This window comes from Oreochromis niloticus, linkage group LG4, assembly GCF_001858045.2.
Source record: "Oreochromis niloticus isolate F11D_XX linkage group LG4, O_niloticus_UMD_NMBU, whole genome shotgun sequence".
Taxonomy (NCBI): domain Eukaryota; kingdom Metazoa; phylum Chordata; class Actinopteri; order Cichliformes; family Cichlidae; genus Oreochromis; species Oreochromis niloticus.
In genome coordinates this window covers 22,107,674-22,122,100 of record NC_031969.2, presented here as the reverse complement: position 1 = coordinate 22,122,100, position 14,427 = coordinate 22,107,674, and the positions used below count along the sequence as shown (strand labels likewise).

Here is a 14,427-nt window from a genome sequence, read left to right as displayed (position 1 = left end):
CAGTTTACGCGTTGTCTGAAGCAATTAATTTAAGTGACGAATTGAATTGGGGTTGTCCTGTAACAGATGTGACTTTTTCCCCTGAAAACGCACACAGTTTTGGCACAGTTTTTGTTTGACTGACATTGGTCACATACCTACATCTCCCACAGACTTTCCTGCGCGCTTCTTTGCTTCTATTAACAGCAGCAGTCCGGTGTGAATAAAAACCACTGAGTTGCGCGTCTTACCTTGCGCCTTGGCGCCTAGGATACAAGTCGTCAGCAGAAGAACCCAGCAGGACACCCACACCTGTCCGACCTGTTCAGTCCGTCCAGCTCTAGTCATGGTCCGCAGTGGTACCGTCGAGCTCCCGGTGCGGTTTCCCCGTCTCCACGCTGGGAACATGTTGCTCCGTGGGCACACACTCCCGGGAAGAGTCCTGTTTGCCGTTGGTCCTGTGCGTCAGACTGCTCCTCACTGGTGATGTGGTTGAGTGACTGGAGGAGAACGGAGAGACTTCGTCAGAGAGCACCAGGCGTGCATCAGATAGGCACGCGGTAGTATGAAAAGCCTGTGGACAAGTCCCGCATGAGCAAGGCGGAGTCAGTCCAATTGAATTTGCTCGGCTGTCAAGTGTGCGAGACAGAGTATTGACATCATCTTCTTACTGCTCCGAATAGCCTCTGAATATATCACAGAGAGCAGTGAAATAAATAACAGGGAATGACGGGACTGACGAAAAACTGCACACAGCCTCCAAGTTCTTGTTACAATTGACAGTTTTTAGCCCCTCCTAACTAAAAAACAAAAAAACAAAAAAACAGGTATTTGTTTATTTGTTTTCTAAACAACCTCAATTCTCACTACAGCTCTCCTTGAGCAAGGCACTTTAGCGACCGGTGGCAGGCAGTAAGGTTTCACACTAACTCGCTTGTACGTGTGCTCGTGTGTATGAGCTGTTGACAGTGGGAATAGACTAAATCTACCTTAATACAGAGGTTAACAAGATTTTCTTACATCTTAAAACACTGAAAAGAAAAAAAAGACCCATATGCTGCTCAGAGTTTGCCATTAAGGGTGCCCTCTGACAGGACAGTCATTTTTTAAATGAATTGCCCATCACATAGACTATAGCAGTGCGCCCAACCCGAGCCAAGTATTGCCAGGCCAAGTGCTCTGTGCGCTATTGCCACCTTGCGGCAAAAAGCGGTAGGGGATTTCTATTTGGACAGCTATGATTGATTGTTGACACATTAAAACCTAAAGCACGGATTACAAAAGTACCTGATGGCAACTAAAGCTTTTTCCAAATAGCTCTGTTTGGATGTTTTCGTTTTTACTGCCAAGCAGGAAGAATAAACTGGGTCACAGTCTAAAAGTGGTATGGGTGCCACTCAGTAAATCTCTTTACTTTGCATTGGTCCCAGTTAAATCTGGCTTGATGGTGAGGTTAAATGCAGCCAAGGCATTAAAGAATAGCACAAGAAATAGCTAACACCTGAGCAATTAAATGTGATTCAGGAATTAGTCTGAGATCAAAAAGAATGGCAGGCTGTTGCCGTCTGTGAATACTCAGCCCACCAGAATGCTTCCTCCATCACCAGACAAAGGATTAAAGGCAAGTTTGAGTACACAGAAATGGTGGGCACTTCTGGAAACATAGAAGAGTACATATGGGCTGTGATATCAGCTTTTGTTGTCCTTGCTCCTTTTGAACTGACTGAAAAATGCATGCAGGGCAAGGTAAGCTTCAAAGAGCTGTCACAATATATCTGTATGTGTCCCATTAGATTTTGTGAGTTTTGAAGACCAGCACTAATACTCACTAACTGAAAATCCCAGCTACGGTGAGCTAAGTAAAGCCCGCTGCTGCTTTTCAAAGAGCCCAGCCGAAGTGTAAACAGAGGTGGTACTCTCTGCTTTGTATAGTCTTGCTGTGAATCTGCTTCCCTGTCCTTTATTCTAATGCTTCTAAAATTCCCTATTTTTTTCCCCATATGTAATACAATGTCTCATTGCTACCACAAGCTCATTTCGTGTCATCCATTGCTCCCTCCCTTTATTTCCTCTCTCCTCCGTTGCCACCCCATGCACCAACCCCCTCCTGATAATGATGTGCTGATTATGAGGCTCTTAGACCAGCAGATTGCTCTCCAGTCTCATTCGCATACAGTGGAAAATTGCTGCTGTCTTGGAGCCCCCACCCTGCTGTGCGTATCAGGCAGGTTGACATTAGCAAGCTGCTGGGAACAGTGCTCAGGCACGAGGGCAGGTGCTCTATCTCCGTCTCTATAACTGTTCTGCAGCAGACGAAACAGAGACTGCCTGATGCTACAAGCCACGCTGGGGGGGCGACCACAGGCGGGTGTCAAACAATAAGGTATTGTGTAGTTGACATTTATACATAACACATACTGAGAATAGCTACTCTCACTTGCCAAGTGACACATGGTGTATAACAGTGTTTCACAAAACAGAAAACAAACATCTCAAAACTGCATTTAACTCTTTAATATGAAAAGAAAATGTGTTAATTTGTTAAATTAAAGTAATTCTGTTAGGAGAAGTAAAATAAATGACAACTATATATATATATATATATATACTCACCTGCACTTCTTTAAATATACCTTCCTAATTCCAGGGCGACCCCCTTTTGTCCCCTTTAGCTTCAACAGGGTAGTGGAAACATTTCTGAAATTTTAGACCATAGCGACATGATCGCCTCACACAATCGCTGCAGATTTGTTGGGTCCATGTCTATGACACTAGTTTTCCAAGTTCCACCACATCCCAAAGGAGCTCTTTTGGACTGAGATCTGGTGGCTGTGGAGGCCATTTGAGTACAGTGACCTTATTGTCATGTCCAAGAAACCGGTTTGTTATACTGCCGGAAGCAGCCATCAGAAGATGGGTACACTGTGGACATGGTCAACGACAAAGCTCAGGTAGGCTGTGGCATTTAAATGATGCTCATCTTGTACTATGGGGCACAGAGTGTGACAAGAAAATATCCACCACATTAGCCTGAACTACTGATGCAAGGCAGGATGTTATTTACATCTAATTCCGATCCTTCTATCCAGATGTCAATGCAAAAAGACTCATCAGACTCTGCAAATCTTTTACCATCATCTTCTATTGTCCAATTCTGGTGAGTCAGAGCAAATTGTAGCCTCAGCGTCCTGTTCTTAGCTGAAATGAGTGGCACCTAGTGTGGTCTTCTGCTGCTGTAGCCATCTGCTTAAAGATGGGTTGTAACAAGTGTTTGTTTTTTTTATTTGTCTTTTTACTTATTGTTGCCCTCCTATCAGTTGGAAGCAGTCAGGCTATTATAATCTGACTTCTGGCATCAACAGGGTATTTTCACTCAGAAAACTGCCACTCATGGATATTTTCTCTTTTTCTGAACACTCTTTAAACTGTGGAGATGGTCATGAGGCAAAATCCCAGAAGATCAGCAGTTTCTGAAATACACAGACAGGTACATTTGGCACCAACAACAACAATGACAGTTTCAAAATCACTTAAATCACCATTGTTCCCCATTCTGATGCTTGATTTTAACTTCAGTAAGTTCTTTTGTTCATGTCTACCTAAATGCATTGAGCTGCTGCCATGTAACTGGCTGATGAAATATTTGTTTTAACAAGCAGTTGAACAGGTATACCCAAGAAAGTGGCCAGTGAGTGTATATTTAAAACAGGTATCATATTTTTTCTTCATCCAAGTGTACACCAGGCACCAATCACAAGGGAGAAATCTTTCCACGGACCACTGCTACAAACATAACAATGATTTTAATGGTTTTGATTTAGCCTCATTGATGATGTGGGCTGACTGACATTCCTAGCAATAAGCCAAGATACAAGCAACAATGTGTTTTACCATAAAAGATGAATTATTTTATGACAGGATGAAATGATGTATCACAATCACAAAAGAAGAGTTTCTGCTGTGGACACGAGATGCTTATTTGTTCGGTGCGCCTGTGTGCAGTTCTTAGTGGTACAGCCCAGTTCTGGGATTTCAAGCAAATTCTGCGCAGATCACTTTATGGGCTGCAGAATCCTGGGGTCCCCCAGACAACACTTTGAGAGAAAAGATTCCCTTGCCCTTGACTGTCACAATTAAAAAAAAGTGAACAACCTGTATAATACATACTTTAAAAAATTCTCCACAGTTGAAATGTTGGACAACCTTGGACAAGTGTTTAGACTGCAAAAGTATTTTTCTTAACAAGTTACTCCATGTTAATTCATTATAGCCAGAATAAATGATGTCAGCTTGTTCCAAGAATTTTCTATAATCAAGTGTAATTTCCTCACTAGTCCTGAAAGCAGAGTTTGAATTAAGACAGTTGCTCTTTGCTGTGTAGAATTCACTAAAATTGCAGCTATAGAATACTTGTAGAAAACCCTTTATCCTTTAACATCAGGATATTTGGATGCTCAAACATATTCACGGTAGCAGATGTTTTTTTCGCGGTCTCTGGCAGTCGCTTGGCAGGTTACTGTAGTTCACCATCAGACGAATTGCGACAATAATGCACTCTCATACAGCACCCCAACTAAATAAGTACTTCCTTCGGTCTGGGAGATAGGGAATGCACCATAGACTTTTGAAAGCTGTTCTCTTTCCATCAGCTTGCCTGCTTTGAAATGGCTTGATTGAAATGAGCTTCATTTGAGATTGGCTCTGTGCTGCCTCAGTTATATATGCAGGCATGACGGTGCAAAGGGAAACAAAGTGATCACGAAATACCAGTTTTTGCATCAGTGGGCACAAACACTACAGTTACAATGGTCTCTACTTCATAAACAAGAAAATCAATCAGACTTTTTCTTCAGCTTTGTTCTTAATTACCTGTGTTCATTTGTGGACGCTGAATACACATGTTGCTGTTGCTGATTTAGCAGTGTGGATGGGCTTTCTTTAGGAAAAGGGCCTTCTCCCACAAGTGTCAGCAAACAATACGTACACTGTGCGATGTTGCTGCATCATTCTTGACACCTCATCTATAGTACCTCACAGAGAAAATCTGATTTCTGCTCTGTAACAGATCATCTCACAGCTCTTTCCTTTAGACGGTGGTAAAGCTGCAAATTGAAACATGAAAAATACAACCAAACTCCTGCTACGAGATGCATAACTGCATCTGAGAAAAGACATCAGCAAAGGGATCATTTTTTATGTCACACTGTTATTTTCTCACCAAAGCAAAACCCAGTATATGCATTTTATTTTCTGGACTTCCACCAAAACAAGTCAGTTTTACACAGATCATTTGAAGCAAAAAACAAATATATAAATATTAACTAAAAGAAATGCAGATGCATGAAGTTAGGTCATCTGAGTTCATGTGTAATAAAAAAAAAACAATACTACGAAGGTCTCCGAATATTATTATGATCAAAATATTATACCTTTATTACCCAAAGGACAACTCACTTAAAATTATTGCATTGAATCAGTGGCGTAATTGGTTTCCCCCAGTCTCACTTTGATGTAAATAACATTAGCAATTTTCCAGTCATTTTGCATTGATCCTCCAGTGCAGAATTCTGCCCCAAGAAGCAGCTGGAAATTGAATGTCTTAGACTGTAGATGTGAAGCGTGCATTTCATTCAAGTTGTCTGAGAAACTTGACTACCTAAGAGATGCAACATTATTGGGATTGATTCTGTGCCTTGCCAGTAGCAATTTCTGTCCACTATACACTCACAGAAATGAGTGCATAAAACGGTGTCCACACACATGCATGTGCATCACATTTGATGCAATGTAGAGCCCAGCAGTTACAATATGACTTTGCCTTCTGCCACTCTACAACTGTTTATTGCTTTTTGCTTTCAAAACAATAATTTTCATAAATTTGTTGCTAAGTTCTGTCTTTACATTCATAACCATTCCACCTTCCTCTCTTCACCACACTGATTTAGGTAATTTATTGTGTCAGCTCCCCACATCCAAGTCCTTGTTTAGAATGAATGAAGAAAGCCCTTCTTTTTTTTCCTTTTCTGTCCTCCCTCTCACTTAGTTGGCTCAGTCTGTACAGCTGATAATGTTAGAGCTGTAACAAACATCTTATGAAGAACATCATTTTTATTTTATATCTATTTTTTGCGAAATGTAGAAAGTCTGGAAACTGATTTCACTTCAGTGCAAACTCAGTGAAATAATCAATGTTTACTGTTTTGTGCTGCGGCGTTATGGGTCTTCCTACTAAATAAATCAAATCAGCTAATCGATAATAATGACATCATCCTCCTCATTGCATAAGAAAAGAGACCCAGAAAACAGTAACAGCTGGTGTATAATGGAAAAATAAATGGACAAAAAAACAGACAAAATGTGACAGAGAGAAACACTAGAAAGTATATCCCTGATAATTTTAGATCTGGGGCTGATAGAAGTCATGTTTCTCATCTTCAGCTGTTGGAAGGTAATTAAAGCAGCTTTTTACATAAAGACCAAAATAATGCTCATTCCCACTAGTTCTCAACTCTGCCTGTTGGCTGATCACGTCACACTGCTAAATCCTTGAGCCCCTAAACCCTGCCATGGTATATCATGGCATTATAAAATACCCTGGGCACACTAAAGATTAGGTGGGATGAATAGAGATATAGAAGCCAGAGGTCTCTTAAGATTTCACACTGGTTTTAGCATGTGAAATTCTTCCCTGTAGCTGTCACAACACTGTGTGCAGGGTGCTGTTGCAGCATACCTGTGCAACCCAGCATCTAAACAGAGAACGATCCATATTTTGGTTAACATTTTAAGAGTCTCTCTGGGTTTGGTGCATGCTTCCAGGTGTTTATTATTACCTTGGCATTGCTGCAATTTGTCCGTAAGCAATGCAGGAGGGAGAGTGGCAACAGTCGCAGATTTTAAAACCTAATCATTACCAAAACCAGCACTAGTATATTCACAGCAAGCATGGGCAGAATTTTAAAACATAAACAGCATGCTTGACCCAGCTGTGTCGATCCCACAGAGATGAAACTATTGTCTTCTCAGGCTGAATACATTAGCTGTATTTTCACACAGTGAGTTATGGGGGAGAATGCTTGTAATCAGATCAATGGATTTGAATTATTGCACCATACAGATACTATTACACCGCATAAGCTGGCTAAACTTTAGCCAATTGAATTGCCACAATAGCCTGAGTGTGACAGTGTGATTTATGTAGTTTTCAGGTATTTGACTGTAGTATAATGTAAATGAATATTGTAGTGCTATAGAGTGCTCCCCTGAGGGTTAGACTTTGTTTTTTGTCTAGGAAGTATAAAAAAGGGTTCTGTGTACACAGAAATTAGGATTCAGCTCAAATGCACTGCTTGTCTTCTTTCCTTTAGTCAACACAATCACATTGTAAATGGGGTTAGGGGTGATTCATTTTTTTGTCAAGCAGCACAGCAAGTTAGACAATAGATTTTTGTGTTAAGTTGCATGAGCTGTCCAGTGTCAGAAATATTTACAATTTACAAATCATGCAGCATGCAGCCTTGACATACAAGCATTTGGTTAGACAGAGTAATGGCAAAGATGATTCTCACAGATGTCTTGCGAGAGCATTTGCTGACAGTAATCAGGCAATGATTCTCAATAGTGGGAAATTGAAGCATTAGCTACAAGATCTTGTCCTGCAAACGAAGCTTGAAAAATTGCTCCTTTACACTTTTTAAAAAAAATATGTAATTGGCCACAAGAGATTAGATGACCCGTTAACAATTTATTGACGGCATTTGCTGGATTTGCCATAAACTGACATATTGATTTTCATAAAGCAACAATAAAGTAAGCTGTAAAGTACATCCAACCGTAACCCAGTTATAACAGCATTAAAGCTGATGAGATTTGTTGGAGCTGCTCAGGGTAAAGGTATATATTCATTTCTTTTTCTTTTCTTTTTTCATTATGCAGCCCACGTCCTGAAGTGTTTAACATCTGAGTGTTAAAGCCACAGAAGGTTAACAAAGCAAGTCATCATTTTCATTAGAGAAGCCACTAGAGCTAATCATAGAGAGCTCTTGTGAAGTGATTATGTCAAAAACATAATAGGTGTCCTTGTGACGTCAAGATGTCGCGTTTAAAATTGGACAGCTGCAGTAACTTCAGTAGACGTGCACTTATGATAGAGGTCATTTTGTCATTTAGAGTATGGAGCCAAACCTTTCATCCTGGAACTGAATATAGCTGCTCAATAAATTTGATTCAGTGCCAACGGGCAATCATGTCCTTTAAGTCCATTAAACATTAACCACTGAGCAAGCTTCTGGTTGTCTTTTTGACGATAGTCTTAGATTGAATAGACTGAGTGCATTTCAGGTTCACATATATTTTTCTCCTCAAGCAATAAGCTAGGGAAGTCAGATATTATCCCTTCATGATGCAACAGCCTCCATCAGTTTATATAGAAATCCAAACCTCCAGGAAGAATGCCTATGGGCTTCAGCAGCTTCAAAGGTCTAACACTAAGTCCATCTATTCCCCAAAGCTAAGCTTTAATGTTTCAGCTTGGGGTTTACCACTGTCAGGGGATCAGATCTCGGACAATTTTATCTTATTATTATTTTTTTGTTTACTTTTTCTTCTCCTAAATAAAAACCTTGTGTTCTTGGGCAAAATACTGACCCCAAGTATGGATGTGTGTGAATGTTAGATAGAAAGCACTGTAGTAGCACTTGTAGAAAAAGCAAAGGTGATTGGATAAATGAGGCTAATTGTACAAAGCAATTTTGAGTGCTCAGGTAGAGTAGAAAACTGCTATATAAGAACTAGTCCATTTACCAGAGTATACAGGTACATACATTCAAATACATTCACTTAAATGTTCTAATAAACATTGCTTAAGCTTCTACTGTTTTTAATTTGACAACACCAAGGCCTGTTAACTTCTCATTAGTGATCAGAATTGACTACCACTGATAATGTCTCCTTGCCAGCATAAAAAGGATTTGCTTGGCAGTGCTCACTTTCAAACATAAGAACACTGCACCAAGCATGGCGGTGGTAGCATCATGCTCTAACGCATTGTTTTGCTGCCAGTGGTACTGCTACATTACATAAAGGGCTATCTCTAAACTCTTTAGCTTTACCTAAAGTCACCAAACTTGGTTGAAACTTGGTTGTTGAACACTTGGTGTTCCAACAGAATAATTATCCCAAACACATACCAAAACTGGTTTTGGAATGAATAAAGCTGGCCTCAACCCTACTGAAAATTTGTGGACTGTGCTTAAATTCAGGTCCGTGAAAGAAAACCAACCAAGTTAAATGAACTCTACCAATTCTTCCAAGAAGAGCAGTCAAGTATTCAGGAAGAATTATGCCAGAAGTTTGTTGATGGCTACCAAAGCCTCTGGCTGAGGTGCAATTTGCTAAAGGACTGTTACAGCCCCAGGGACTTTGTGCAGGTTTGCTCTGTGTGGTCTTTGTGTTCTTCAAGTTGGGTGAAGAGTCAGGAGATGATCAGAAATGCAGAACACCTTGCCAGTGTTCTGTTGGGCTATTTAAATCCCACTTTTCTAGGACTTCCCATTCTCTGTTCTGCTCCAGTCTGCTCTGGTCTGGAGCCACCTCCATGCCTCGGCAGCTCCGTCTGGTTATCTTAATTTGCTTCTCGCACGTACAATAAGTTTCTCATGCTTGTCTCACACTTTCCACCTCCTCTATGCACTGCTCTACACCACTGATTGATACTTACATATGCATTATTCAGTTAGATAAACCTTTGGTAACTCTTATTCAGTTGGTGGTATGACTCCAATTTTTGTTGCGGCTTACAAGCTAGTTGTAACAAAAAATATTAGTCGGGGTGTATGTGTATATTTGAGCCTGTATGTGGGAAAATTCACAATCGATCATTTCACCTGAGAAAAGAAAAGCTAAAAGAAATAATTAAAACCCCAAAATTACACTGACATTTATGCCCATGATGAGTAATGTAAACTGTAAACTGCTCACAATTGTAATTGGTAAGATAAAGCTAGCACAAGCTTTTTTGTGATCTTAATTCAGTCATTTTCTCTTTGTTTCTGCTATTTTCTTGAATTCCTATTGAACTTTTTTCTTTAGTTTCCCAACAGTTTACTAGCCCACCTGTGTTGTATTTTTGTAAGCCAAGCATTGTTGCCATTTGTTGTTGTTTTTTTTGTTTTTTTTTTACCCTCTCAACTGCTCGCTGCTTGGTTTCCCTGCCATGCTGAGTGACCTCCTGTGACCTCTAGTGTGGTAAAACAGATGTGGATTTTGGACTCATTCTTGTTGCCTATGTTTGGGTGCTCTTCTCATGTTTACTATTTCATGCAATTAATTTTTGCAAAAACAGTACCAAATGGTGAGCAGTACATTACTACTACTAATGTCCAGTCACATGAAGTGTTCAGGTGTAAAGAAAAAGATATAGCTTTGCATTCTTGGTGTGAGAGATCTGACCTAATTTAAGTAGGTCATGAGTCAGTCTGTGTGCCTTGCTACATATCATAGCCCCTACATTTCTCTGTCACATTACAATCTCCCAAGGATATAAACACATACCAAATCATAGCCAGAAATGTACTATTTTTCCTCTCCTGATCCTCCAGAGCATGTGATGATGAAGACAGTCTACAGGCTCTTCTCAAGCTTCAGCTGCAGCCTTGTCAACCATAACAAAGAACTGTGTCTGGAGTAACTTTTAGATGGTGAAGATGGTGGACAAATGGCAACTAGACACTCTTGGAGCTTTTTCCATCCAGCCAAGACAGGCATGACTAGCTGTGGCAGGGATTGACCCCGGCTGAGAGTAACCTCCTTTTGTGTTTGTGCTCACACATTGCTAACAGGATGTGGGAGAATCAAGATGAAGTCATGGATAGAGTGCAGGTCACCAGCAGACTAATGGAAGCTGAACACTGACGTTGTGAGTCAGATTTTGACTCAACTTGGATGTGGATGCGTGCCTTGAGGCAGTACCCCCACTGGCCTCTGTGCATCTCTGTGTCACCTCATGACAATTCACCTTTAGTAGATGTGACTGCATACACTCCACAGCCAAAAAAAGCCCTCTCTGTGCTTTTTGTCACCTCTGTCAGATCTTACAACCATTCCAGCGTGCTTTCTAAATTCAGGTGAGGAAACTGACCTCCCACTCCCTTGCGGACCATTCAGGGCGTTCATGCTTTGTCCACTTTTACCCCCTAGCAGGAAAATAACTGTTTTTTTCCCCTTTTCGTATGAATAAATAGAACTTGACTCACAGCATCCTTGTAGGTTCAGTAGTACTGTTTACCAAATTCTGGCACAAAGAGGTGTTTAATATTGTGCCCTACTACTGGTTTGTATTATTAGTGGGTTTTTTTCATCTTGAAATCAACAGAGCATTCATGAAAATTGTGCACCACCTTACTTGTATAACATAATAATCACAATAATGAAAGTCTACTCTATCTAGCTCTATAACAACTATGTATGGTAGAAATTATATTCAGCTCAAAACCTGTTTATATTTTGCTACTTCACTATTCAATTACAAAGCAGAAAAGTCTACTATTACTTGAATTCCTGTCATTTTTTTTCTTTTTATTGTTTGTTTAAATATGTGCTTTATCTTCCTCTTTTTTGTCCCCTCTCAAAAACAAACTGGCTGTTGGTTCTTACTGAAGCTTTACCAGTTACCATTTTGCTTTCTGAACAATACTTCTTTGCTGTATTGTGTTTCCAATGTCTGACCTAATGTTTTCTACACCTATTATAGCTTCCAGTGCCCCTGAGCTGGTAAGGAAATGGAACCACATTATCAACTAGATAAATGTGGAAAGTGTGAGTAGCAAAGAAGATGAAGTGGAAAAAGTTCTTAAGTGGATATGGTAATCAAATTCTTTGAGATCCATCATGGGTCATCGCATTGCCTTTGGATGTCCACATCACACAGAAGAAAAAGAAGAGAAAATACACAAGATTTGTCATCCGAAGACCTTTGTTCTGCAGGTCAGAACATAATCTCTTCAATTATACGAGATAAATCGATGACCTGAAAGCTGCTGTGGTGTTTTCATTTGATTCAAAGCAGGATTTGCATTACTAACCTGCTTGCTTTAGCGAACAATGTAGGTCATTTAATACAATATCAATTCTGTTTAAAATTAATTTTCATTTACTTTTTGAACCTTAAGTAGATAAAGGCTAATGATTTGCAAAAAAGTAGTTAATTGATGAATGCAAAGTGAATTTTATTTCTTTAACCTTTTCAGTCATAAATGGCTTCCCCTTCCCCCTAACATTTTCCTTTTTTTTGTGGACCAGACTGTGTCTTATTCATTCCTCACTCCTTCCCCACCTCTCTGTTGTTCCAATTTCCTGTTTCCCCCGTCTCCAATTTTCTTTCACATTCTCTGTTCAAATGTCAAGTAGCAGCTGCCTGGGCCCTGCCATTGCAGTCTGTGCTCATAAATCTGTGCTAATTCTCCACCTCTCTTCGATGGTGTATAAATCTTTTTACTCACAAGAGCACTGGTCCTTTTGACGAATGGGCTAGAGAAAGCACTGGATACCAAGCGAACTCCAGTGGAGCGCATTGTACACACAGACAGCAGAGATTCAACAGTAAAAAACTATGCAGCAGAAAATCTTTCCAGCATCTCGATAAATGTATCACCCTACCTATTTGATGCTATGGAAAATCTATCTTTCTTTTACATTTGGTTTGATCTTTCATAATTTCTTTTTTATTCTTTAGACTACACGTGCTGACTTTTAGCTCAAGTCAACATTTGGTGTGGCCACTTTTATTGGTCAACAGAGCCTGAACTCCCTTAGGGAAGCTTTGTTATAATTTCTTAAGTAGTCTTCAGGAATAGTTTTCCAGGCTTCTTGAAGGACACTCAAAGATTTTCTTTGGATTATGGCAGCCTTTTGTTCTGCTCTCTATCAAGTTGACACACTGCTTCAATAATTTTGAGGTTCAGGTTCTAGGGAGGCCAATCCATGACTGATAGGGTTCTACTGTGTGTTTTTCTATCCCGGTATGCTTTTAGTACATTGGTAGTGTGTTTGGACTGTTGCCAACCAGATATTTTCCAGATGTATTGCATGTATTTCATGTCGGATCAAAATCTGAAATCAGGATCAAAACACTTTTCCCAAAATTCTGACAAGATCCACGAAACCACTGGCTGAAATGAAGCCCCAAACCATGAGTTTCCACTGTGTTTCCCAGATGGCAGTAGACACAGTTTGAACCAAAAGATTTCAAATTTGGATTGATCACTGTGTAAGACCTGATGCCACTGATTTTCAGCCCAGCTCTTGGGCAATTTGGCTGCAGCTTTTTCTCCCTGTTTCCCTTCCTTGAGAATGGCTTCTTGACAGTCGCCCTTCCACTGAGACCATTACTAATGATCCTTGGATGGATCAGCTGAAGGCCCAGTTGTATCTCTCAGGTGCTGTGTCCGGTCTAAGCTGGATTTCTTAAGGACATGACTTTCAGATGCTGTTCATCTGCTGTAGGGGTTTTTTTTTTCTTTAGGCCTGCTACATTTGTCTTCCACTTGTCCAGTTTGCTTATATTTTAAGGAAACACTGAACACCATGCCGGGATATGCCAAGTTTTCGGCCAACAGCTATTTATGGAATCACTTTGTTGGTGCAAAAATACTATTTTATGCCTGTCATTTTGTGTTATCTTTGGCATTTTTCATAGATTCAACTAAAGAAATTGGAGCAAATTGTGTTTTTTTGTGACAGACTGCTAGTAACAAAGTATCTAAAGATACATTTAAAAGTTTTATGCTCAAATGACTCATAGGTCAATATTAAGTGGCTTAACAAAATAAAAAAATAAAATAAAATAAATAAAATAAAATAATACATAATTATTCCTCAAGAGCACTTAAAAAATGTCTGGCTCTCTGGGAGCAAAATATAAAGACACGAGGGTTGGCTCGAGAATTCTGCACCATAATGTATTTTAAACACAAGTATTTTGTTTAATCATGTTTTTAATCTTAGGAGTAAAATAACCTGCATGTTAAATAAAACCATAGAACCCAACAGCTACAAGCAATTAATTCACTAAAAGGGTGAAAAAAGTCATGTTCTGAAGATTCAGTTCATTAGTCAAATGTAGAGGATCGCATTATGATCAAGGTTCCGGCTTGACTGAGCACAACAGTGGACCATCTAATTGCCATAACAACACATGAGTCAAGACTAGCTTGGTGGAAAAGAATTGTTTGTTGCCACACAAGTGAATCCGTGAGTGAGTGTTGCGCTCAAGGAAAGGGAATAAGGATTTGCACAGCCACCAGCGAACAAACAGTTGTTAATTTGTGCTTCATTATTACCAGCTGCCTGAGTAGGCTCAGTTGATCTCCATGTCAACACACATTATGAAGTCAATCATACAGCTTGACTACTTGCTGAGAAACCAATCATAATTGATCCCTTTGACTCACT

At 39.8% G+C, this 14,427-nt stretch overlaps 1 protein-coding gene across 1 annotated transcript in view; it reads right to left on the bottom strand.

The window, feature by feature from the left end:
- sdk2a (sidekick cell adhesion molecule 2a) overlaps nucleotides 1–728 on the bottom strand; it is an 83,236-nt gene extending 82,508 nt beyond the window's left edge. The window contains 1 exon segment of the mRNA XM_003450109.4: nucleotides 231–728. Coding sequence (XP_003450157.3) covers nucleotides 231–387 — 157 coding nt within the window. The 5' untranslated portion in view covers nucleotides 388–728.
- Nucleotides 729–14,427: the final 13,699 nt, after the last annotated feature.